At 39.8% G+C, this 25606-nt stretch overlaps 1 protein-coding gene across 6 annotated transcripts; it reads left to right on the top strand.

The window, feature by feature from the left end:
• The first annotated feature begins 510 nt into the window (after positions 1–510).
• Positions 511–14347, top strand: spopla (speckle type BTB/POZ protein like a). Of its 6 annotated transcripts, none has more exons than XM_086123729.1 (13): positions 511–687; positions 2634–2717; positions 4664–4847; positions 5439–5552; positions 5697–5818; positions 6492–6643; positions 6750–6877; positions 9120–9297; positions 9887–9942; positions 10023–10145; positions 11198–11340; positions 11477–11530; positions 12921–14347. In XM_086123729.1, exons 3-13 carry the CDS (start codon positions 4761–4763, stop codon positions 13063–13065), a joined length of 1302 nt encoding a protein of 433 aa, XP_085979855.1. In that variant the 5' UTR covers positions 511–687; positions 2634–2717; positions 4664–4760; the 3' UTR covers positions 13066–14347. The 6 variants fall into 6 exon arrangements, with proteins under 6 accessions (XP_085979855.1, XP_085979859.1, XP_085979858.1 ...); XM_086123733.1 differs by having other exon boundaries at positions 4664–4851; XM_086123730.1 differs by lacking the exon at positions 511–687 and adding an exon at positions 800–949.
• Positions 14348–25606: the final 11259 nt, after the last annotated feature.

Below are 25606 nucleotides of genomic sequence, written 5' to 3'. Positions count from 1 at the left end.
ACCGAATTAAAAAAAGATTGCGTTCGTATCAAAATTTTGACAATACAATATGCTATGTAATGTCGAGAACTTCTCGGAGGGTATGCGCACCTTTGTTGTCATGTTAGGGTTTGACGTGAAGCAAACCTTTGGTGACGACGTGGACAACGTGTGTTAAAAGAGGGACAACCTGGAGAAAAAAAATCATAATCACCCCTTACATGCTCACCGAGGTATGGGACCGAACGAATGCTATGCTTTTGTTATAATAGTTTGTGCTGCTGTATTGAACTCATTCTTTTTTGATACGTGGTTCGATGTAAAAAAAAAAAGTTTTTTGACACGGTAAAAGACGGACACAAATTGCACAAGAAATGTTGGAATAACTCGTTGATTATATTTTTATGGTAAATTAATTAAGATTGTTGATTAATAATCATAAATATAAATAAATAAAAATGTTACTCGAGTGTTGACATGTTTGGTAGCCTGTAAAATCGCGCGTGCGCAGTATAGACACCGCCTAGCCTGTTAAGCTAGCAATCAGATCAGCCAGACACAGTAAGCTAGCCCAGATATAAATTAGACAAAGAAACCTTGTGAAGAGTCTTACTCAAAAAGAGTCCAAAGTGACGGATGTTGACAGGAGCGCCTGTGACACTAAGCGACATACCTTACTCGATACATATGGAAGTATGAAATTGAAAGGTACGCCGTCACGATTAATTTTCCAACTTTTTTGGCAGTCGATGTACATGTTAGCTCGGGCTAGCTGCTAGTTAGCAGACGTTGTTTTGCCAGCAGCATATTGAACGGAAACGTGAGGGCTTACGTTAGCTCGCTCGACTAGCATTCTGTCAAAAAAGCTGCATAGGCCCTTTGTTTTACACTATGTCTAGAGAACCGGAGTCAATTTTGTACCCATTTCCTTTGTTGGTTTCCGACGCGACAGCGATATCGACGTACATGGGTACGTGTTGATGTGAAGGCAAATATGTAGTTAATGTTTGTGTCAAGCTAGCCGATTGTTGTTAGCCGTTTTTGCGGTTGCTAGCTAACGACAATGCAACATTACCTTTTGCTAGTGCGAACTGAAATGCTAGTTTGGATTAATTAAGTCCCACCGCCTTAGTGAGTACGCTTGCTCATCTATATGTAGGTGTTGGGAGTAACTTTATTTGTTCGAAATAATGTCGTGTTTTATGAGCGTTATCGATAGTAAATACGTGAGACAATATTGATTGAAAACGATGGGGACACCTGATGTAGAGTCACTTAAGTGATGTGAAAAACAATTGAGCTGTTAACCATCTCGTGTACTAAATACCTTTTTGAGGTTGGATTGTTCTATGCAAGGAAAATATGTCTTCATTCATTTCAGTCAAGCTAAGTGTCAGTTCCAGTTGCATCATTGTTGCTTGAATGGCAAAGCAACAAGATGCAATCTAAGCTGTGCTTAAACTTGTTCAAACCTATCCAGATTAGTGTGTTCCCCCCTCCAATAGGTCCTGATTCATTAGCAATAAATACAAGTAGCCCTGTGATTGGCTGGCAACCGGTTCAGGGTGTCCCTCACCTACTGCCCAAAGACGGGCTGGGATAGGCTCCAGCACCCCCCACAACCCTAGTGAGGATTAAGCGGTTCAGAAAATGGATGGATGGATGGATAAATACAAGGAAATGACGCAGCAATTCATTATGTACGTTATTCAAAGCCTGAACCAGGCAAGGGTTTTTTTTTAAGATAACTCTTTTCACAACATTTATTTAGTTAGAAGATACTTGTTTTCGAGTCATAAAACTATGTACAGGGTCATCTACTGGTGTGATGTTAAAGGTCTATCAAAGGCTATGTTCACTCTGCAAGGAATGATGCCTAATTCAGATCTTTTTATACATTACAAAAACAAATGTGACTTCTGATGTGGACGCAATGTGTCTGTTATGTGACACTCATGCTCACAAAGCACAACGTTGACTAACATGTACCAAAAAAACAACGTCATGTGGCACCGTTTACGGAAGTAAATATGGTCCTTCGTGTAGAGGCTCACCTTTTTATCATCTCATATCATCCGAGTAGGAATGCGGGAGCAGGTAGAAATATTTGTAAATGAGGTGATGCTTGTCCATCTCCTCGTTTTATGGAGTCATCTACCAAAGGTGATTTCGTTTCATTGCCATGTGTAATGAATGAAGCATCTGCATGGTTGAATTACAACTAGCAACACATATGTCAACTTTATGCTCTGTGTTTACAGTGGGATTCAATTAAGACAACACTGTTACTCAAAACACCTTTGTAGATTCATGGACGATTGTCAGTTATCTCTCTCATGAGCACTTCCTCCCCTGCACGGAGCGCATACTGGGCTTTCTTGAAATATAGGTCAGATGTGTGCGGTTGAGAGTTCATACTGCAGGCACGTTGCATACATATTTGAATTGTGCCCACGTATGAAAGAGGCCTAGGTTGGAATTGGAAAAATCTGAATTGTATTGTTCACACAACATGAAATAAAAATCACATATGTGTCGCATATGGGTAAAAAAAACAAAAAACAATGAAACGAGCTGGATGTGAATATAGCCTCACTATTTCTAATCACAGATGCAAAGTGATTTCCAAGTTGTCTGCTCTGTTTTCCTTGTAGGTTGGAACATGAAGATGGGACCATGAAGTATCCTGTGAAAAACTAGATCCATAACACCTCTTACATACTTAAAACTGCAAAGAGGTGAGCCTTTAATTCACATTCTTAGATTTGACTGCAGTGCACTGTTGTTGCTGCTACACTATGCAAAAACGTTTTTTTTTTTCATAGACCACAAATTCTGAACAAAGTTTAAGTAAGTAAGTAAGAAAACCTTTATTAGTCTCGCAATGGAGAAATTCCCAATTCACAGCAGCAAACAAAAATGTTTGGAGACACTTGTAAATGTGTATTTGCATTCACTGGTCTTAGTACTATTTTTACCACTACTTTGGATTGTCTTCTGCTAATAAAGCCAGACAACCTGTTAGATCAGTCCTGGGAGAGCGATTAAGGTATCACGGCAGTAACAGTCACAAAAAATACATTTGGCAAACGATCCTTCCGTGGTCATCATATGCTCTGTTAACTTTGGTGTTAGACTTCATAGAGCAGGGCAGGCAATTAATTGTCCAATGAGACCCACATGAGAAGATGGAACTGTGATCGAGAACCATGCCAACGAGCTCTTAATTGTATTTCTGCCACAACAGTGATTTATAAATAAGATTCAACGGTTTGACTTGAGTTATGTGCTTTTCAAGTTGTAAATATTTTGGCAAGGGGGCAGGAGGTTGTACGATTTTGTTCATAATGTTACATGGACCGTCTGAAGAAAGTAATTTGATGGATCATTTTGTTGCGTTTTTGAACATTCAAAACTTAATTTATGATTTGTGCTTATGTCCATGCTTTTGAGAAAAGCAACATTTCCAAGAGGAAGCACTTTTCACATCGTCTGTAAAGAAAATAACATTTAGATCATGTTTTGGGAAAGAAGATACAAATTTCAAAGGGCATTAAAACAACCTTGTTAAAATAGAGTAATATCATTGTTGTTAGATTTTTCTGTAAGCAAAAGATTAAGCAGGAAAAAAAATCATTAAAATTGGAAGTCAGATATTTGTGACATTTTGTTTTCATGACATATTACCGTGCCCTTGTCAGAGGTTTAGCATTAGGGTGACTCTTCTTGACATTCTTTCTGTTGGAAAAAGCACCCAACGCCTTAAATTAATTGGAATCCATGAGGGTTGGGCATTTTGAAGGATATCATGATTTTTTGGATTCCTTAGGTTGCGATTCAGTTATGCAAAGATTTTAATTCTTCAGTTTGAGATTTCATTCAATTCAATGTGAATTTAAATGCTCGATCGATTCAGTAAGAAGTAAAATACACAAATAGGCGGTCATTTCAACAATTTTGAAGCATTTAAAGGTGGCCTTTTAAGTCGCAGTTTTAGCAATGAGATATCGAAATATAAAAATTTGCACACAGTTTATTTTTGCATAGAGTGTACAAAAGTACAAAACATGAAATTTGTGTATCACACTGAAGAAGTAAAACCCATTGTCACTTATTCACCAGTATTTCCTCTTGGAAGTTGAGAAACTATTTTCAAAAGAATGACTTACCGTATTTGTGCATATGTCATATGAAAGTAAAAAACATGGCGATAGCTCTGGTTTTGAAAAAGTAAAGTGCATGTAAACTTTACTCTCCAGGAATTGATAAGCAGGGTTCTACATTAACAGTGGCCCGATGGCGTTGGGCCACTCTGCGACTGTGTTGGCCCACCTGAAGTTCACAGACGCTGCCCTGATCGGAGAAGTCAAAAATGCAATGAACTCAACATGTTCTTGCACTTATGTATTTAATATTCAATATCGTGAGTTTGATCAATCATTCATCTTTTTTACTGAATGGCGCAATTTTTTTGCGGGTCAGGTTAAAACCTGAAGGAATGGCTTCAATAAAATACAAAGTTCAGAAAATGTGAAATGCTAAATATTCAGTTTGATTTAATAGTGGGGGAAAAAACCATGCCAAAAAAGTAACACAGAAGTCATATTTCCGACGTGAAAGAGTGTAAAGGTGCTAAGTATGAAATCATCATTGAAACTTACCATTTTATATCATGAATATGCAGGGCCATTGTTGGTTGTGGTGGACCAACACAACTTGGCTCATCGCGACCCTGATAAGTGATAGGTAGAGGTCAGTCCCTCTGGAAGTCCAACCGTCACATGGAAGCGGCACTCTTTCTGCTGACTTCAACAACTCCAACACAGCTGTCTTCAACTCTGTGTACAGCTCTGGGACTGCAACCTCTGGCATGTACAGTATTTTCGTGTCGGTAATCCATACCGTGTGTGGGTCGAGTCCCTGTACAATCTTCTTAAACCGCTGCTTTTCCACGACAATGTACATCCCAATGTCCTTGTAGATCAATGCGGCCATTCAGAGGATTTGTTGAATCAATATTGAATCGGGATGCACTGATGAATCGATAATTGTTAGCAACCATCCATGAAAATGAAGTACAAGGCAGTCTCCTTACACTGAAAATACAGCTTTCAAACTCTCTCACACATCATCTTAGTGTGGAGAAAAAGGTCCACCTCAATAATCTCAGAAAACACTTAAAATCCCCCATTGTGTCCAAAGTTTGTTTTTTCCCCCCACAAAACATTTGGTTTTAGACAGCAGGCATGTGTTGCGTTGACTGAACCAGTAGAAACCTGTGAAAGACAGCAAGATGTGTCCATAGATGTTGAACGTAGCCTGTGTTGCTACTTGTCCTGCATAAAAGTCTCACCAGCAGTTTGTTGGCATTATTCTTCTATCTACCACACTAACAACCAAGCTGCTCAATGTAGATGTCAAATAAGCAGCCAAATAAGTTTTCATTTTGTCCTTGCTAGTGCTTCAGAGACAAGAGGACTACCTCCAAAGTGGTGATGTCACGGGTTCCCACACCGCCTCCTCCTGGGGAGATGTCAAGTGGACCTGTGGCAGAGAGCTGGTGTTACACAGAGGTTGGAGCAATCAACACTTCACTTCTGTTCTCGCCGCAGAAGCCATGTCATCACTTTTCGATAGCTTGTAACGTCATCTCCGATCATGTCGCTGTGGAATCTGTTATACTAAACACACCTCATATTTCTTCATTTGGCGCCAAGGTCAAGGTCGTCAAATTTTCCTACATGTGGACCATAAACAACTTCAGCTTTTGCAGAGAAGAAATGGGGGAAGTGCTGAAGAGCTCAACCTTCTCCTCTGGCCCTAATGACAAGATGAAGTGGTCAGTGGCTCATTCTGACCAATTTCGTATATTTAAAAATATGTACTGTAATGAGATGAACGTCATGATCCGTGAAAGAAAAAGCTTTTAAATAAAACATGGGTTTGCTGCACATATTAAACAGTCAAATCAAAACACAACAGTCTTAACATTAGTTGTGTTGATGTGTCTCTAGAATCCTGCCATATATGAATCGGGCATTTTAAATGTTTGATAAAAGGTTAATAGGACAAAACAAACTGATGATGCAATTTCAGGAACAGACGAAAGAGTACATAAACTAATCCTACTCATGGAGGTGTCAAAAGCCGACTTTTTCATTGCTTGTGCAACTTGCACTGGAATTCAACCTGCCATATCCTCCATTGTCATCAGCATAACACAGGTTGACATTTATGCTGGTACATTATTTCCCTTCAATGTGGGCTGAAGATCACCCTAGTTGCGTTGTAACAGTAGAAATGATTTTTTTTTTTAAATCAGTGACACATAATAGTCCGGATATTGCACACAACACCAAATGCATCCTAAATAGTCAGCATGTCTTTATTACCTGCATGATAATTAGTCAGTTTGTCATAATCAGGAGGCTCATCCCTAAGCAGTTGTTTTGGACAAAAGTAGTTGGGAGCACTGTTAGAACTTTACTGATGGCTTTGGTTTTCCTTGACAGGTGTCTGCGTGTCAATCCAAAGGGACTTGATGATGAAAGCAAAGATTATCTGTCATTGTATTTACTTCTTGTTAGTTGTCCAAAAAGTGAAGTCAGAGCAAAATTCAAGTTTTCCTTGTTGAATGCTAAACGAGAGGAGACAAAAGCGATGGGTAAGCGCGCATGCTGAGGACATCATCACACGCATGTTCCATTGCAACTTGGAAACATTTGAAAGCCGCACTGTCTGAAAACAACATGCTTTCCTTTTGGTTTCAGAAAGCCAAAGAGCCTACAGGTTTGTCCAAGGCAAAGACTGGGGCTTTAAAAAGTTTATCAGGAGAGATTTCCTCCTGGATGAAGCCAATGGACTCCTGCCTGATGACAAGCTTACTCTTTTTTGTGAGGTAAATGTTCATCTTAAGCCGTTACAGCCACACTAATTGCACTGCAATTATGGAACAGGAAGCATCTTGCAGTGTGGTCACTGCTCGTGGTGGGAATCTGTATCCACCTCACCTTTCTATTACAATTCAGAGGGCATATTGCACACATACTGCTCAAAAAAATAAAGGGAACACTAAAATAACACATTTGAGAACCGAATGAAATATTCTTATTAAATCATTTGCTCTTTACATAGTTGAATGTGCTGACAACAAAAATCACACACATTTTCAATGGATATCAAATATATTAACCCATGGAGGTCCGGATTTGGAGTCACACTCAAAATGAAATTAGAAAAAAACACGGCAGTCTGATCCAACTTTGACGTAATGTCCTGAAAACAAGTCAAAACGAGTCTCAGTAGTGTGTGTGGCTTCCACGTGCCTGTTTGACCTCTCGACAATGCCTGGGTATGGTCCTGATGAGGTTGCAGATGGTCTCCTGAGGGATCTCCTCCCAGACCTAGACTAAAGTATCCGCTAACTCCCGAACAGTTTGTGATGCAATATGGCGTTGGTGGATGGAGTGAGACACGATGTCCCAGATGTGCTCAATTGGATTTAGGTCTGGGGAATGGGCTGGCCAGTCCACAGCATCAATGTCTTCGTCTTGCAGGAACTGTTGACACATTCCAGCCACGTGAGGGTCTAGCATCATCCTGCACTAGGAGGAACCCAGGGCCAACCGCACTAGGATATGGTCTCAAAGGGGTCTGAGGACCTAATGGCAGTCAGGGTACCTCTGGCGAGCACATGGAGGGCTGTGCGGCCACCCTACACCATTACTGATCCACTGCTAAACCGGTCATGCTGGAGGATCTTGCAGGCAACAGATCGTTCTCCATGGTGTCTCCAGACTCTGTCACTTGTACTCAGTGTGAACCTGCTTTCACCTGTGAAGAGCACAGGGCACCAGTGGCGAATTTGCCACTCTTGGTGTTCACTGGCAAATGACAATTGTCCTGCACGGCGTTGGGCTGTAAACACGACCACCGCCTGTGGACGTCGGGCCCTCATACCACCCTCATGGAGTCTGTTTCTGACCGTTTGAGCAGACACATGCACATTTGTGGCCTGCTGGAGGTCATTTTGCAGGGCTCCGGTAGTGCTCCTCCTGTTTCTCCTTGCACAAAGGCGGGGGTAGCTGTCTTGTTGCTGGGTTGTTGCCCTCCTACTACATCCTCCATGTCTCCTGATGTACTGGCCTGTCTCCGGCTAGCGCCTTCATGCTCTACACGACACTGACAGACACAGCAAACCTTTTTTTGCCACAGCTCGCATTGATGTGCCGTCGTGGATGAGTTGTAGACTCCGTCTCACGCTTCCACTAGAGTGAAAGCACTGCCAGCATTACAAAGCGACCAAAACAACAGCCAGAAAGCAAAGGGACTGATAAGCGGTCTGTGGTCACCACCTGCGGAACCGCTCCTTTCTTTGGGGAGTGACTTGCTAACTGCCTATAATTTCCACCGGTTGTCTATTCCATTGGCACAACAACATGTGAAATTGATTGTCAATCAGCGTTGCTTCCTTTATGGACAATTTGATTTCACAGAAGAGTGATTGATTTGGAGTAGCATTGTGTTGTTTAAGTGTTCCCTTTGTTTTTTGAGCAGTCATATAAATACAATGGAACCTCAGTTGTCAAGATGAATCTGTTAAACAAAACTGCTGCTGCCAGAAAAAACACCTTTCGAAAATTACAGTTTCCATTGGTGACATTCTAAAAAAAATGTCTGCTTTTAGTCGGAGTGCTGTTGAATTGCAGTAGTCTGTGCCAAGGTGCTTGTTTGCTCTTCACAAGACACATACGCGTATCTACTTCCACTTATTTGGATGTTTGTTGTCTATGACTGTACTATAAATGTCGCTGGGCGATAATTCATTATCAATATGTATCTCGAAAGACACTGATTCAATATTAATAGAAAATATCTTCAATAAAATGTTTAGTCGAAAAACAAATATCAGGGAGCAAACCCTGACTTTGGCACTCCGGGTACCGTCGGCGGAGGCTGCAATATAATGTTGGATTTAAGCTACAATTACAAGCACGTAAGAGGAAATGTATAGCACACGAGCGGTTTATACATACTTACACACACAAACAGTATAGCAATACCGACCATTATGAATTACTTATATCATGATACACTTTTCAGCCATATTGCTCAGCCCTAATGTGTTGTCTTCTGAGCAGGTCAGTGTTGTCCAAGATTCTGTGAACATTTCTGGCCAGTCCAACATGAACATGCTGAAGGTACCTGACTGTCAGCTGTCTGATGACCTGGGCAATCTGTGGGAGTGTTCACGCTTCACAGACTGCAGCCTGTATGTGGGAGGGCAGGAGTTCAAAGCCCACAAATCCATCCTGGCAGGTATGAAGGACTCCAGTTGTCCATTTTATTCGAATGCGCCTGTTTTGAAGTAACCATCAGGAATTGTGGGTTTTAAGCTGCGTAGTTGCAGTACCTTAACACAAAGACGCTTCCTCCATGAGGGGAGGTGTGATATATCCTGCGTTCCAAATGTCGGTCTGAGGGCATTCAACAATTGCCCATGACAGAGAAGTGCTGAAAATGGCCTTTGTGAGACATGTCATGCCTCTTCTGAATGGCCTCCCTCACAGAGCTGTAAGCACCTTGAAAGGCTACCAAGGGTCTGTACCGCCTGGCAGGTTTGAAGCAGCCTGCATCTGCAAAAGGTGCTAATCCACCTGACTACCCCGATTGACCCGAGTAACTGTGATCCAGGAGACCGAAAGCCTCGCTGACTATTCCAGCCTCTGTCCATTCGACATGGTGGCAACAGCTTCTTTGGTCAGATGGGGGGGGGGGGGGGGGGAAGTGGACGACACAGCACTAACTCTGATTGAACAAATTGACAAGTGCTGTTCACAGATAAAGGTTGTTTTTTTTTTGTTGACTGCTGTTATATTTATCACTCTTGGATCTGTGTTTTTCACAGCAAGGTCGCCCGTCTTTAATGCGATGTTTGAGCATGAAATGGAAGAGAGTAAAAAGGTACAAAGTGACTCATTACTCTATTTCGAAGTTTATTTTTATGTTATCTTCTTTAAAAAACACAGTTTTCCTCTCTCCAGAATCGTGTCGATATCAGCGACGTGGACCCCGACGTCTTCAAGGAAATGATGGGCTTCATCTACACAGGAAAGGCCCCAAACCTGGAGAAGATGGCAGACAACCTGCTGGCAGCCGCAGACAAAGTGAGCACAAAAGTAGTTTGCACTTGCAAACCTGCAAGGCAGAAACTGTCATGTCTGTGTTATTTTTATTCTATTTCATTTTGGTTTACTCTTGTTTATGAATCTCATTACCTGCAGTTTCCAACAGGAATAGTGGTGCGCGTGATTTCTCAAACCTTGTCCAGACACTACCACCTCATAAAATATTTAGTTCTTAAGGTACCGCCTTCTTGACAACTTACAAGGGTCGCGGGCATTCTGGAGCCAATCCCAGCTGTCTTCAGGCAGCAGGCTGGGCACAACGTGAACTGGTTGCCAGTTCGCACATGAAGAAAAGTGTTGTGGCAACCCCTAACAGGACCAAAAAAAAAGAGTCATCTCCCATCGTTCTCCATTGGCCAGCGTATGCAATTCTAAAGCTTCATGGTGGCCATGTCTCCAATGTAGCACATTTGGACCATATGTACAGTATTGCTTTATGCGTTTTCTTTAGTTGAGCTTCACGATTGGTGTTTATTTGTTGTTTGGACAGACACCAGTGTGTGTGTATACGTCTCCCAATTGATATATTTTGTTGATGCCGACCTCGTTTTGAAGGGTTACAATCGCTCTGTGCTCACTGTCATTAACGGATCAGATTTGTATTCCCATTTTCACGCTTCTGTGATGCATTTAAGAATTGTAACACTTGAGGGAGGGAAAAAAAAGAATAACAATGTCCAAATTAAGCCTTCATGAGTTAAGATGTTTTGGACGATGGTATGTCAGGCTGTTTGAGGAGGCCTAAAATTCATCACCCCGGTAGAAATTAAATCTCCTTGAAGTAAAGGTACACATCACAATATAATCACAAGTGTACACATTATAATGGCAATATTTCTGAATGGGCAAGCAAAGATATTAAAAAAAAATGCACATGTGGGAATGACTCCATATTCTCTTTGGCCAGATGTCTCGATACATTTGCCCAGGTTGTGCACTTGCAGGTTAGAGCCCACCGTCACTCTATCTTCTGCTGGCTCATGCTTGCGCAGCACCGGTGGCTAAGCGCTTGCTCTCTTGTGTGCTTCCAGTACGCTCTGGAGCGTCTAAAAGTCATGTGTGAAGAGGCCCTGTGCAACAGCCTCTCGGTGGAGAATGTGGCCGACACCCTCATCCTCGCAGACTTGCACAGCGCCGAGCAGCTCAAAGCACAAGCCATAGATTTTATCAACAGGCAAGTATCTGTGGAAGAGGAAGGAGGAGGAGGCGGGGAGTGGGGGGGAGGGGGGGTAAAAACTCCTGTGATGAATTTCTGCTGCCATTTCTGTTTACCATCCCTGAATGCTTACCTTTTTATCTCCTTGCCATAGGTGCAGTGTCCTCAGACAGCTGGGCTGTAAAGATGGAAAGAACTGGAATAGCAAGTATGTAATTAGCTGATATGTGACACAAGATGAATAACACACTCTTATCTGGACCCCTCGCAGATGCATTAGAATTCATTGTTTTAGCCCTGGCGGACGGCGCACTATTTGCCTTCTCACTTTGAGCCGTCGTATCATTGTGTCCAAGTTATTAATAGATTCGTACCTGGAGAAACCCTGCAAATGGAGCCTTTTCTCCCATTGTGTATGGGCGGAGTGCGGGCGCCAAGTTTGCCTTTCCAATTGGTATTCTTGGGTTGTCGCGGCATATATCTCAGGTGGTGAGAACCATGGGATTTCATCCAACCAATCGGGGAAGAAATAATCTGGATATCCTGCCATCCATAAATTTAAAGCCTGCTTTTTAATCCAGTATTGTAGCGACAACACTCCGTTCTTCCAACCAGTCCAACAAGTCCACATACTGGAATAATTGTTGCATAAATTGTGCTGGTTTTATTCGAGAAAAATGATTGGTTTGTTGATTTAGTGTTTATTTTTCAAAGTAAAAAAAATAGCAATTATATATATGTACAGTACATTGTTATATTTTTAAATAATTGTTGGTGTTAAAATATATCATTTATTCAACATGATTTAATAATTTTGTTGAATCAGTTCCTAGTTCTTAAAATGTTCCATTGTATTTATTTCCATCTCATTAAACGTCTATCTCCTTTAATGTACCAAATAAAACTATTAGCAAATGAACAACAATCATAATGAAATTAATTATAAATAATGAAAAAGGAATAGTTACTTAATAAGAATTTAGCCTGAGTAATCACCAGGCTTTATTGTAGCAAATACCTTTTAGTTATGTATACGTTTGACTGTGTCAGCCACAAAAAGTGTTAATACTCTGACTTTCTATTCATTGCGTTAATCGAACGGCCATTGTGTTATACTTTTCGGTGTGCCCAGCATGGCCAGGGCAGTGTTAGACACAAACGTGTATGGTGACGTTTCACCTTCTTCCAGCTCAGCAATACGACACTAAATACTAGTTGTTCTTTGCAGAGGATCAAGAATACAACAAAGTACCATTATGCTGTATGTCTACATGAGCTGCTGCGGCGTTGGTGTTCAGCGTGTTGCTTAAAGGGTCACAGCACTGCAGCGTAGACGCTTTAGCGTCAGCTGACTAAAAGGCTAAGCTGGTTGTTTTAAATACGCGATGTGTAAATTGTCTTTAATTTATGTTTAGTTTGAAAGGAAACGTCAACTCAGAGTAACTTTAAAAAGCTTGAAGACCCTTTTTTTTGAACTGGGGAAAAAACCAAATGTATATTCATTTCAATTCCCAGGCTGCTTATTTGCTTCAGCACGTCATTTCTGTTTATTGATTTTTAATGTCTGTGCATTAAACTGATTGTGTTTGTGCTGGCAGCCACGCTACGGACATAATGGAGACTGCGGGCTGGAAGTCAATGATCCAGTCGCACCCTCACTTGGTGGCCGAGGCATTCCGCGCCCTGGCCTCGGCGCAGTGCCCACCCTTCGGCCCTCCCCGGAAGCGTCTAAAACAATCGTGACGTCCCGGTACTCGCTGGCTCTGCAGAGGAAAAGACTAGTTGTGAGGATGCCATCATTTTTTTCCCAATTCCACCAAAACTGAACACACTTGAAGAGAAGAGTCAGCATGGATGTGGGGGAGGCTGGCACAATGGACTTGGTGGGGGTGGGGACAAAAGGAAAAGGAAAAAAAAGACAGTCTTGCTTTGTTGCCCCAACTGTCTCGCGTTCAGGGTGGGTAGCAAGTCAAGCTGTCTGCTACTGTTTATTTTTATTTTTTATTTTTTTTTTGTCCATTTAATTCTTCAAAATGGCCTTAATATATCTGCCATTGCTCTGGGGTTACTCCAGAGTTCATTGTGTCTATTTTACTCTGTGCCTGCCTTGTCACAAAGACCAGGCCTCCTCCAGGTTGCACTAGTTCCCTTCAATAGTCGTTTTCATATGGAGTTCGATAGGAACATAACAAAAGGTTGAACTAAATGGGAAATATTATATATTTGTAATGTTTAGCCCGTTTTGTGACCAGACATTAAAGAGCATGAACACTTTCAGTGCAAGGTCAGTTCTTAACACTTTTTGAAATATGTGTATGCCCCATATTGATGGCACCATTTCTATGTAAATGACAGCTGAAGCATCCTCAGAAGACCATTGTACGGGACGTCTGTTGTGTTGCATCTGTGTGGGGACTAAAAAAAAAAAAAAAAGAAGTACATCATCCATTTAGGAAGAGCCTGTGTCAATTTCAAGTCTTTGACCCTTATTACATGAAGCATTTAACCAGTCTCACATCGAAAAGACATATTCTGCTCATGTCTGTGAACCAGCTTCAATTCAATTGGAACATGAACACTTTAGTATTGCCAACCTGCAAATATATATTCTCAAGATATTGTGGTGTAGTCGAAAGTGGGAAATGGTCATGTTATTGTTGAGCGTGTCCAAGAAAGTTTTTTTGTTGGTTTGTTTTTTAAATAATGTGTTTTCTGACATTGGTGCAGAATTAAAAGAATTGATAATGCACAAAACAAACGGTCGGTCCTCTTAACATGCTTGGAGACGTGTTGGATGCTGCGCATCACTTTTGCCGGCGATGTCATTTGTTCAGAATGAGAGCTTGTCCTTTTTGTTTCGGTGCACTGTAGCGTGGACGTGACATAAACACACCAGGAGCGTTTGTACAACAAGAGGGCAGCATCATTTTGCGTTGTGTCAACATGTTTAAATGTATGGAAGCAGCGAGATGGAAATTGTCTGCACAAATGGCTGCAGTTAAAGCAAATAAAACATTTTCCAACATCCATGTCTTGTTTTTTCTTTTTTTTATTTATTCAAAAGCCATTTGAAAGGGATGTTTTCCTCTGCTCAAATTGGAGCCGATGACTGGTAGTCTTCACGTGTTACAGGGTTCCCACGGGTCTTTAAATTGCATAAATATCCATGAAAAAAGTTGTAAAATTATGTTATTAACTGTCCTTAATTTTCAGGGAAAGCTTCTAAAATCAATAAAAATCCTTTTTTGATTAATAAACCTGTGGTGTTCATTTCATTTGTGTATGTCAATACACATACGACCACAAATTGTAAGGCGTTTTTACCCGAAAAATATGACCATGTTTAGTCAGGCGTTGTGGGCCAAAAAAAACCGACCATTTATAGTAAGGCGTTTTTAGCCGAAAAAACCCCCACCATGTATAGTCAGGCGTTTTGGATCGAAAAAAACAACCATGTATAGTAAGGCGTTTTTGGCCGAAAAAAACAACCATGTATAGGAAGGCGTTTTGGGCCGAAAAAAACGACCATGTATAGGAAGGCATTTTGGGCCGAGAAAAAAGGAACATGTATAGAAAGGCTTTTTTGGCTGAAAAAAACGACCATGTATTATAGTAAGGCATTTTTGGCCGAAAAAAACGACAATGGAAAGTAAGGTGTTTTGGGACGAAAAAAACGACCATGTATTGTAAGGCGTTTTTTGGCCCAAAAAAACGACCATGTGTTATAGTAAGGCGTTTTTTTGGCCGAAAAAAACGACCATGTATAGTAGGAAGTTTTTAACCGAAAAAAACGACCATGTATAGTAAGGCGTTTTTAGCCGAAAAAAACGACCATGTATAGTAAGGCGTTTTTAGACGAAAAAAACGACCATGTATAGTAAGACTTTTTTAGTCAAAAAAAAACGACCATGTATAGTAAGGCGTTTTTAGCCGAAAAAAACGACCATGTAAAGTAAGGCGTTTTAGGCCAAAAAAAACGACCATGTATAATAAGGCGTTTTTAGCCGAAAAAAACGACCATGTATAGTAAGGCGTTTTTAGCGGAAAAAAACGACCATGTATACTAAGGCGTTTTTAGCCGAAAAAAACGACCATGTATAGTAAGGCGTTTTTAGCCGAAAAAAACGACCATGTATAGTAAGCCGTTTTTAGCCGAAAAAAAACGACCATGTATAGTAAGACTTTTTTAGCCCAAAAAAACGACCATGTATAGTAAGGCGTTTTCTGGCCGAAAAAAACGACCATGTATAGGAAGGCGTTTTTAGCCGAAAAAAACGACCATGTATAGTAAGCAGTTTTTTGCCGAAAAAAGAAAGACCATGTATAGTAAGACTTTTTTAGCCAAAAAAAACGACCATGTAAGGCGTTTTTAGCCGAAAAAAACGACCATGTATAGGAAGGCATTTTTAGCCGAAAACAACGACCATGTATAGTAAGGCGTTTTTAGCCGAAAAAAACGACCATGTATAGTAAGACTTTTTTAGCCAAAAAAACGACCATGTATATTAAGGCGTTTTTAGCCGAAAAAAACGACCATGTATAGGAAGGCATTTTTAGCCGAAAAAAACGACCATGTATAGTAAGGCGTTTTTAGCTGAAAAAAACGACCATGTATAGTAAGGCGTTTTTAGAAGAAAAAAACGACCATGTATATAGTAAGGCGTTTTTAGCCGAAAAAAAACGACCATGTATAGTAAGGCGTTTTTAGCCCAAAAAAACGACCATGTATAGTAAGGCGTTTTTACCAGAAAAAAAAATAGCATGTATAGTAAGGTAGTTTGGGCCGAAAAAAACGACCATGTATTGTGAGGCGTTTTTAGCCCAAAAAAACGACCACGTATGGTAAGGTGTTTTTTGCTGAAATAAACGACCATGTATAGTAAGACTTTTTAGCCGAAAAAAACCACCATGTATAGTAAGGCGTTTTTAGCCGAAAAAAAACGACCATGTATAGTAACGAGTTTTTAGCCGAAAAAAACGACCATGTATAGTAAGGCATTTTTAGCCGAAAAAAACGACCATGTATAGTAAGGCGTTTTCAGCCGAAAAAAACGACCATGTCTAGTAAGACTTTTTTAGCCGAAAAAAACGACCATGTATAGTAAGGCGTTTTTAGACGAAAAAAACGACCATGTATAGGAAGGCGTTTTTAGACGAAAAAAACGACCATGTATAGTAAGGCGTTTTTAGCCGAAAAAAACGACCATGTATATATAGTAAGGAGTTTTTAGCCGAAAAAAACGACCATGTATAGTAAGGCATTTTTAGCCGAAAAAAACGACCATGTATAGTAAGGCGTTTTCAGCCGAAAAAAACGACCATGTCTAGTAAGACTTTTTTAGCCGAAAAAAACGACCATGTATAGTAAGACTTTTTTAGCCGAAAAAAACGACCATGTATAGTAAGGCGTTTTTAGACGAAAAAACCCACCATGTATAGTAAGGTGTTTTTAAACAAAAAAAATGTCCATGTATAGGAAGGCGTTTTTAGCCGAAAAAAACGACCATGTATAGTAGGACTTTTTTAGCCCAAAAAAATGACCATGTATAGTAAGGCGTTTTTAGCCGAAAAAAACGACCATGTATAGGAAGGCGTTTTTAGCCGAAAAAAGCGACCATGCTTAGTAAGGCGTTTTTAGCCGAAAAAAACGACCATGTATAGTAAGACTTTTTTAGCCGAAAAAAACGACCATGTATAGTAAGACTTTTTTAGCCGAAAAAAAACAACCATGTATAGTAAGGCGTCTTTAGCCGAAAAAAACGACCATGTATAGTAAGACTTTTTTAGCAGAAAAAAAACGACCATGTATAGTAAGACTTTTTTAGCCGAAAAAAACAACCATGTATAGTAAGGCGTTTTTAGCCGAAAAAAACGACCATGTATAGTAAGACTTTTTTAGCCGAAAAAAACAGCCATGTATAGTAAGAAGTTTTTTAGCCGAAAAAAAACGACCATGTATAGTAAGGCGTTTTTTGGCCGTTTGACCATGTATAGTAAGGTGTTTTTTGGCCGTTTGACCATGTATAGTAAGGCGTTTTTTGGCCGAAAAAAACGACCATGTATAGTAGGGCGTTTTTAACTGAAAAAACCCACCATGTATAGTAAGGTGTTTTTAAACAAAAAAAATGTCCATGTATAGGAAGGCTTTTTTAGCCGAAAAAAACGACCATGTATAGTAAGATGTTTTTTGGCAGAAAAAAACGACCATGTATCGTAAGGCGTTTTTAGACAAAAAAAACGACCAGGCCCAGTAAGACTTTTTTAGCCGAAAAAAACGACCATGTATAGTAAGGCGTTTTTGGCCGAAAAAACGACCATGTATAGGAAGGCGTTTTGGGCCAAAAAAAAACAGACCATGTAAAGTAAGGCGTTTTTAGCCCAAAAAAACGACCATGTAGGGTAAGGTGTTTTGGGCCGGAAAAAACGACCATCTACTGTAAGGCGTTTTTAGCCCAAAACAAAGACCATGTATGGTAAGGTGTTTTTTGCTGAAATAAACGACCATGTCTAGGAAGTCGTTTTGGGCCGAAAAAAACGACCATGTATATATAGTAAGGCGTTTTTGGCCGAAAAAACAGCCATGTATAGTTAGGCATTTTGGGCCGAAAAAAAACCGACCATGAAAAGTAAGGCATTTTGGGCCGAAAAAAAGGAACATGTATAGAAAGGCATTTTGGGCTGAAAAAAAACGACCATGTATAGTAAGGCGTTTTTAGCTGAAAAAAACGACCATGTATAGTAAGGCGTTTTTAGCTGAAAAAAAGGACCATGTATAGTAAGGCGTTTTTAGAAGAAAAAAACGACCATGTATAGTAAGGCGTTTTTAGCCGAAAAAAACGACCATGTACAGTAAGGCGTTTTTAGCCGAAAAAAAACGACCATGTATAGTAAGGAGTTTTTAGCCCAAAAAAACGACCATGTATAGTAAGGCGTTTTTAGACGAAAAAAACGACCATGTATAGTAAGGAGTTTTTAGCCGAAAAAAACGACCATGTATAGTAAGGCGTTTTTAGCCGAAAAAAACGACCATGTATAGTAAGACTTTTTAGCCGAAAAAAACGACCATGTATAGTAAGGCATTTTAGCCGAAAAAAACGACCATGTATAGTAAGGCGTTTTCAGCCGAAAAAAACGACCATGTATAGTAAGACTTTTTTAGCCGAAAAAAACGACCATGTATAGTAAGGCGTTTTTAGATGAAAAAAATGACCATGTATAGTAAGGCGTTTTTAGCTGAAAAAAACGACCATGTATAGTAAGGCGTTTTTAGCCGAAAAAAACGACCATGTATAGTAAGGCGTTTTTAGCAGAAAAAAAACGACCATGTATAGTAAGACTTTTTTAGCCGAAAAAAACAACCATGTATAGTAAGGCGTTTTTTAGCCGAAAAAACCGACCATGTATAGTAAGGCGTTTTTTGGCTGTTTGACCATGTATAGTAAGGCGCTTTTAGCCGAAAAAACGACCATGTATAGTAAGGTGTTTTTAAATGAAAAAAACTACCATGTATAGTAAGGTGTTTTTAAACGAAAAAAATGTCCATGTATAGTAAGGCGTTTATAGCCGAAAAAAACGACCATGTATAGTAAGGCGTTTTTTGGCCGAAAAAAACGACGATGTATAGTAAGGCGTTTTTTGGCTGTTTGACCATGTATAGTAAGGCGTTTTTAGCCGAAAAAAACTACCATGTATAGTAAGGCGTTTTTAGCCGAAAAAAACGACCGTGTAGTAAGGGGAAAAAAACGACCATGTATAGTAAGGCGTTTTTAGCCGAAAAAAACGACCATGTATAGTAGGACTTTTTTAGCCCAAAAAAATGACCATGTATAGTAAGGCGTTTTTAGCCGTAAAAAACGACCATGTATAGGAAGACTTTTTTAGCCGAAAAAAACGACCATGTATAGTAAGGCGTTTTTAGCAGAAAAAAAACGACCATGTATAGTAAGACTTTTTTAGCCGAAAAAAACAACCATGTATAGTAAGGCGTTTTTAGCCGAAAAAAATGACCATGTATAGTAAGGCGTTTTTTAGCCAAAAAAAACGACCATGTATAGTAAGGCGTTTTTAGCTGAAAAAAACGACCATGTATAGTAAGGCGTTTTTTGGCCGTTTGACCATGTATAGTAAGGCGTTTTTTGGCCGTTTGACCATGTATAGTAAGGCGTTTTTTGGCCGAAAAAAAACGACCATGCATAGTAGGGCGTTTTTAACCGAAAAAAAACACCATGTATAGTAAGGTGTTTTTAAACAAAAAAAATGTCCATGTATAGTAAGGCGTTTTTAGCCGAAAAAAACGACCATGTATAGTAAGGCGTTTTTAGCCGAAAAAAACGACCATGTATAGTAAGGCTTTTTTAGCCGAAAAAAACGACCATGTATAGTAAGATGTTTTTTGGCAGAAAAAAACGACCATGTATCGTAAGGCGTTTTTAGACAAAAAAAACGACCAGGCCTAGTAAGACTTTTTAGCCGAAAAAAACGACCATGTATAGTAAGGCGTTTTTGGCCGAAAAAACGACCATGTATAGGAAGGCGTTTTGGGCCAAAAAAAAACAGACCATGTAAAGTAAGGCGTTTTTAGCCCAAAAAAACGACCATGTATGGTAAGGTGTTTTGGGCCGAAAAAAACGACCATCTACTGTAAGGCGTTTTTAGCCCAAAACAAAGACCATGTATGGTAAGGTGTTTTTTGCTGAAATAAACGACCATGTATAGGAAGTCGTTTTGGGCCGAAAAAAACGACCATGTATATATAGTAAGACGTTTGTGGCCGAAAAAACAGCCATGTATAGTTAGGCATTTTGGGCCGAAAAAAAACCGACCATGAAAAGTAAGGCATTTTGGGCCGAAAAAAAGGAACATATATAGAAAGGCATTTTGGGCTGAAAAAAACGACCATGTATAGGAAGGCGTTTTTGGCCGAAAAAAACGACCATGTATAGTAAGGCATTTTGGGCCGAGAAAAAAGGAACATGTATAGAAAGGCATTTTGGGCTGAAAACAACGACCATGTATAGCAAGGCGTCTTTGGCCGGAAAAAACGAGCATGTATAGTAAGGCGTTTTGGGCCAAAAAAAAACGACCATGTATAATAAGGCATTTCGGGCTGAAAAAAACGACCATGTATAGTCAGGCGTTTTGGGCCAAAAAAAACACCATGTATAGTAAGGCGTTTTTACCCGGAAAAAAACGACCATGTATAGTAAGGCGTTTTGGGTCGGAAAAAAACGACCATGAAAAGTAAGGCATTTTGGGCCGAAAAAAAGGAACATATATAGAAAGGCATTTTGGGCTGAAAAAAACGACCATGTATAGGAAGGCGTTTTTGGCCGAAAAAAACGACCATGTATAGTAAGGCATTTTGGGCCGAGAAAAAAGGAACATGTATAGAAAGGCATTTTGGGCTGAAAACAACGACCATGTATAGCAAGGCGTCTTTGGCCGGAAAAAACGAGCATGTATAGTAAGGCGTTTTTAGCCCAAAAAAACGACCATGTATGGTAAGGTGTTTTGGGCCGAAAAAAACGACCATCTACTGTAAGGCGTTTTTAGCCCAAAACAAAGACCATGTATGGTAAGGTGTTTTTTGCTGAAATAAACGACCATGTATAGGAAGTCGTTTTGGGCCGAAAAAAACGACCATGTATATATAGTAAGACGTTTGTGGCCGAAAAAACAGCCATGTATAGTTAGGCATTTTGGGCCGAAAAAAAACCGACCATGAAAAGTAAGGCATTTTGGGCCGAAAAAAAGGAACATATATAGAAAGGCATTTTGGGCTGAAAAAAACGACCATGTATAGGAAGGCGTTTTTGGCCGAAAAAAACGACCATGTATAGTAAGGCATTTTGGGCCGAGAAAAAAGGAACATGTATAGAAAGGCATTTTGGGCTGAAAACAACGACCATGTATAGCAAGGCGTCTTTGGCCGGAAAAAACGAGCATGTATAGTAAGGCGTTTTGGGCCAAAAAAAAACGACCATGTATAATAAGGCATTTCGGGCTGAAAAAAACGACCATGTATAGTCAGGCGTTTTGGGCCAAAAAAAACACCATGTATAGTAAGGCGTTTTTACCCGGAAAAAAACGACCATGTATAGTAAGGCGTTTTGGGTCGGAAAAAAAACGACCATGTATGGTAAGGCATTTTGGGCCGAAAAAAACAACCATGTATTGAAAGGCGTTTTTAGCCCAAAAAAACGACCATGTATTGTAAGGTGTTTTTTGCTGAAAATAACGACCATGTGTAGTAAGGCGTTTTTACCAGATAAAAAAGAACGACCTTGTATAGTAAGGCGTTTTTGACCGAAAAAACAGCCATGTATAGTAAGGCGTTTTGGGCCGAAAAAAACGACCATGTATAGTAAGACTTTTTTAGCCCAAAAAAAACGACCATGTATAGTAAGGCGTTTTTAGCCGAAAAAAAACACCATGTATAGGAAGGCGTTTTTGGCCGAAAAAAACGACCATGTATAGTAAGGCATTTTGGGCCGAGAAAAAAGGAACATGTATAGAAAGGCATTTTGGGCTGAAAACAAAGACCATGTATAGCAAGGCGTCTTTGGCCGGAAAAAACGAGCATGTATAGTAAGGCGTTTTGGGCCAAAAAAAAAACGACCATGTATAATAAGGCATTTCGGGCTGAAAAAAACGACCATGTATAGTCAGGCGTTTTGGGCCAAAAAAACACCATGTATAGTAAGGCGTTTTTACCCGGAAAAAAACGACCATGTATAGTAAGGCGTTTTGGGTTGAAAAAAAAACGACCATGTATGGTAAGGCATTTTGGGCCGAAAAAAACGACCATGTATTGAAAGGCGTTTTTAGCCCAAAAAAATGACCATGTATCGTAAGGTGTTTTTTGCTGAAAATAACGACCATGTGTAGTAAGGCGTTTTTACCAGAAAAAAAAACAACCATGTATAGGAAGGCGTTTTGCGCCCAAAAAAAGAACGACCTTGTATAGTAAGGCGTTTTTGGCCGAAAAACAGCCATGTATAGTAAGGCGTTTTGGGCCGAAAAAAACGACCATGTATAGTAAGGCGTTTTGGGTCGGAAAAAAAACGACCATGTATGGTAAGGCATTTTGGACCGAAAAAAACGACCATGTATTGAAAGGCGTTTTTAGCCCCAAAATACGACCATGTATGGTAAGGTTTTTTTTGCTGAAAATAACGACCATGTGTAGTAAGGCATTTTTTAGCCGAAAAAAACGACCATGTATAGTAAGGCGTTGTATAGAAAAGGAACATGTATAGAAAGGCATTTTGGGCTGAAAACAAGGACCATGTATTGCAAGGCGTTTTTGGCCGGAAAAAACGAGCATGTATAGTAAGGCGTTTTTAGCCGAAAAAAACGACCATGTATAGTAAGGCGTTTTTAGCAGAAAAAAAACGACCATGTATAGTAAGACTTTTTTAGCCGAAAAAAACAACCATGTATAGTAAGGCGTTTTTTAGCCGAAAAAACCGACCATGTATAGTAAGGCGTTTTTTGGCTGTTTGACCATGTATAGTAAGGCGCTTTTAGCCGAAAAAACGACCATGTATAGTAAGGTGTTTTTAAATGAAAAAAACTACCATGTATAGTAAGGTGTTTTTAAACGAAAAAAATGTCCATGTATAGTAAGGCGTTTATAGCCGAAAAAAACGACCATGTATAGTAAGGCGTTTTTTGGCCGAAAAAAACGACGATGTATAGTAAGGCGTTTTTTGGCTGTTTGACCATGTATAGTAAGGCGTTTTTAGCCGAAAAAAACTACCATGTATAGTAAGGCGTTTTTAGCCGAAAAAAACGACCGTGTAGTAAGGGGAAAAAAACGACCATGTATAGTAAGGCGTTTTTAGCCGAAAAAAACGACCATGTATAGTAGGACTTTTTTAGCCCAAAAAAATGACCATGTATAGTAAGGCGTTTTTAGCCGTAAAAAACGACCATGTATAGGAAGACTTTTTTAGCCGAAAAAAACGACCATGTATAGTAAGGCGTTTTTAGCAGAAAAAAAACGACCATGTATAGTAAGACTTTTTTAGCCGAAAAAAACAACCATGTATAGTAAGGCGTTTTTAGCCGAAAAAAATGACCATGTATAGTAAGGCGTTTTTTAGCCGAAAAAAACGACCATGTATAGTAAGGCGTTTTTAGCTGAAAAAAACGACCATGTATAGTAAGGCGTTTTTTGGCCGTTTGACCATGTATAGTAAGGCGTTTTTTGGCCGTTTGACCATGTATAGTAAGGCGTTTTTTGGCCGAAAAAAAACGACCATGCATAGTAGGGCGTTTTTAACCGAAAAAAAACACCATGTATAGTAAGGTGTTTTTAAACAAAAAAAATGTCCATGTATAGTAAGGCGTTTTTAGCCGAAAAAAACGACCATGTATAGTAAGGCGTTTTTAGCCGAAAAAAACGACCATGTATAGTAAGGCTTTTTTAGCCGAAAAAAACGACCATGTATAGTAAGATGTTTTTTGGCAGAAAAAAACGACCATGTATCGTAAGGCGTTTTTAGACAAAAAAAACGACCAGGCCTAGTAAGACTTTTTAGCCGAAAAAAACGACCATGTATAGTAAGGCGTTTTTGGCCGAAAAAACGACCATGTATAGGAAGGCGTTTTGGGCCAAAAAAAACCAGACCATGTAAAGTAAGGCGTTTTTAGCCCAAAAAAACGACCATGTATGGTAAGGTGTTTTGGGCCGAAAAAAACGACCATCTACTGTAAGGCGTTTTTAGCCCAAAACAAAGACCATGTATGGTAAGGTGTTTTTTGCTGAAATAAACGACCATGTATAGGAAGTCGTTTTGGGCCGAAAAAAACGACCATGTATATATAGTAAGACGTTTGTGGCCGAAAAAACAGCCATGTATAGTTAGGCATTTTGGGCCGAAAAAAAACCGACCATGAAAAGTAAGGCATTTTGGGCCGAAAAAAAGGAACATATATAGAAAGGCATTTTGGGCTGAAAAAAACGACCATGTATAGGAAGGCGTTTTTGGCCGAAAAAAACGACCATGTATAGTAAGGCATTTTGGGCCGAGAAAAAAGGAACATGTATAGAAAGGCATTTTGGGCTGAAAACAACGACCATGTATAGCAAGGCGTCTTTGGCCGGAAAAAACGAGCATGTATAGTAAGGCGTTTTGGGCCAAAAAAAAACGACCATGTATAATAAGGCATTTCGGGCTGAAAAAAACGACCATGTATAGTCAGGCGTTTTGGGCCAAAAAAAACACCATGTATAGTAAGGCGTTTTTACCCGGAAAAAAACGACCATGTATAGTAAGGCGTTTTGGGTCGGAAAAAAAACGACCATGTATGGTAAGGCATTTTGGGCCGAAAAAAACAACCATGTATTGAAAGGCGTTTTTAGCCCAAAAAAACGACCATGTATTGTAAGGTGTTTTTTGCTGAAAATAACGACCATGTGTAGTAAGGCGTTTTTACCAGATAAAAAAGAACGACCTTGTATAGTAAGGCGTTTTTGGCCGAAAAGACAGCCATGTATAGTAAGGCGTTTTGGGCCGAAAAAAACGACCATGTATAGTAAGACTTTTTTAGCCCAAAAAAAACGACCATGTATAGTAAGGCGTTTTTAGCCGAAAAAAAACACCATGTATAGGAAGGCGTTTTTGGCCGAAAAAAACGACCATGTATAGTAAGGCATTTTGGGCCGAGAAAAAAGGAACATGTATAGAAAGGCATTTTGGGCTGAAAACAAAGACCATGTATAGCAAGGCGTCTTTGGCCGGAAAAAACGAGCATGTATAGTAAGGCGTTTTGGGCCAAAAAAAAAACGACCATGTATAATAAGGCATTTCGGGCTGAAAAAAACGACCATGTATAGTCAGGCGTTTTGGGCCAAAAAAAACACCATGTATAGTAAGGCGTTTTTACCCGGAAAAAAACGACCATGTATAGTAAGGCGTTTTGGGTTGAAAAAAAAACGACCATGTATGGTAAGGCATTTTGGGCCGAAAAAAACGACCATGTATTGAAAGGCGTTTTTAGCCCAAAAAAACGACCATGTATCGTAAGGTGTTTTTTGCTGAAAATAACGACCATGTGTAGTAAGGCGTTTTTACCAGAAAAAAAAACAACCATGTATAGGAAGGCGTTTTGCGCCCAAAAAAAGAACGACCTTGTATAGTAAGGCGTTTTTGGCCGAAAAACAGCCATGTATAGTAAGGCGTTTTGGGCCGAAAAAAACGACCATGTATAGTAAGGCGTTTTGGGTCGGAAAAAAAACGACCATGTATGGTAAGGCATTTTGGACCGAAAAAAACGA

This window comes from Hippocampus guttulatus, chromosome 11 (assembly GCF_054856545.1).
Source record: "Hippocampus guttulatus isolate MCC_2025c chromosome 11, RoL_Hgut_1.0, whole genome shotgun sequence".
Lineage (NCBI taxonomy): Eukaryota > Metazoa > Chordata > Actinopteri > Syngnathiformes > Syngnathidae > Hippocampus > Hippocampus guttulatus.
The sequence above is the reverse complement of the archived record's forward strand: the minus strand, read 5'-3'. Positions and strand labels throughout refer to the sequence as shown.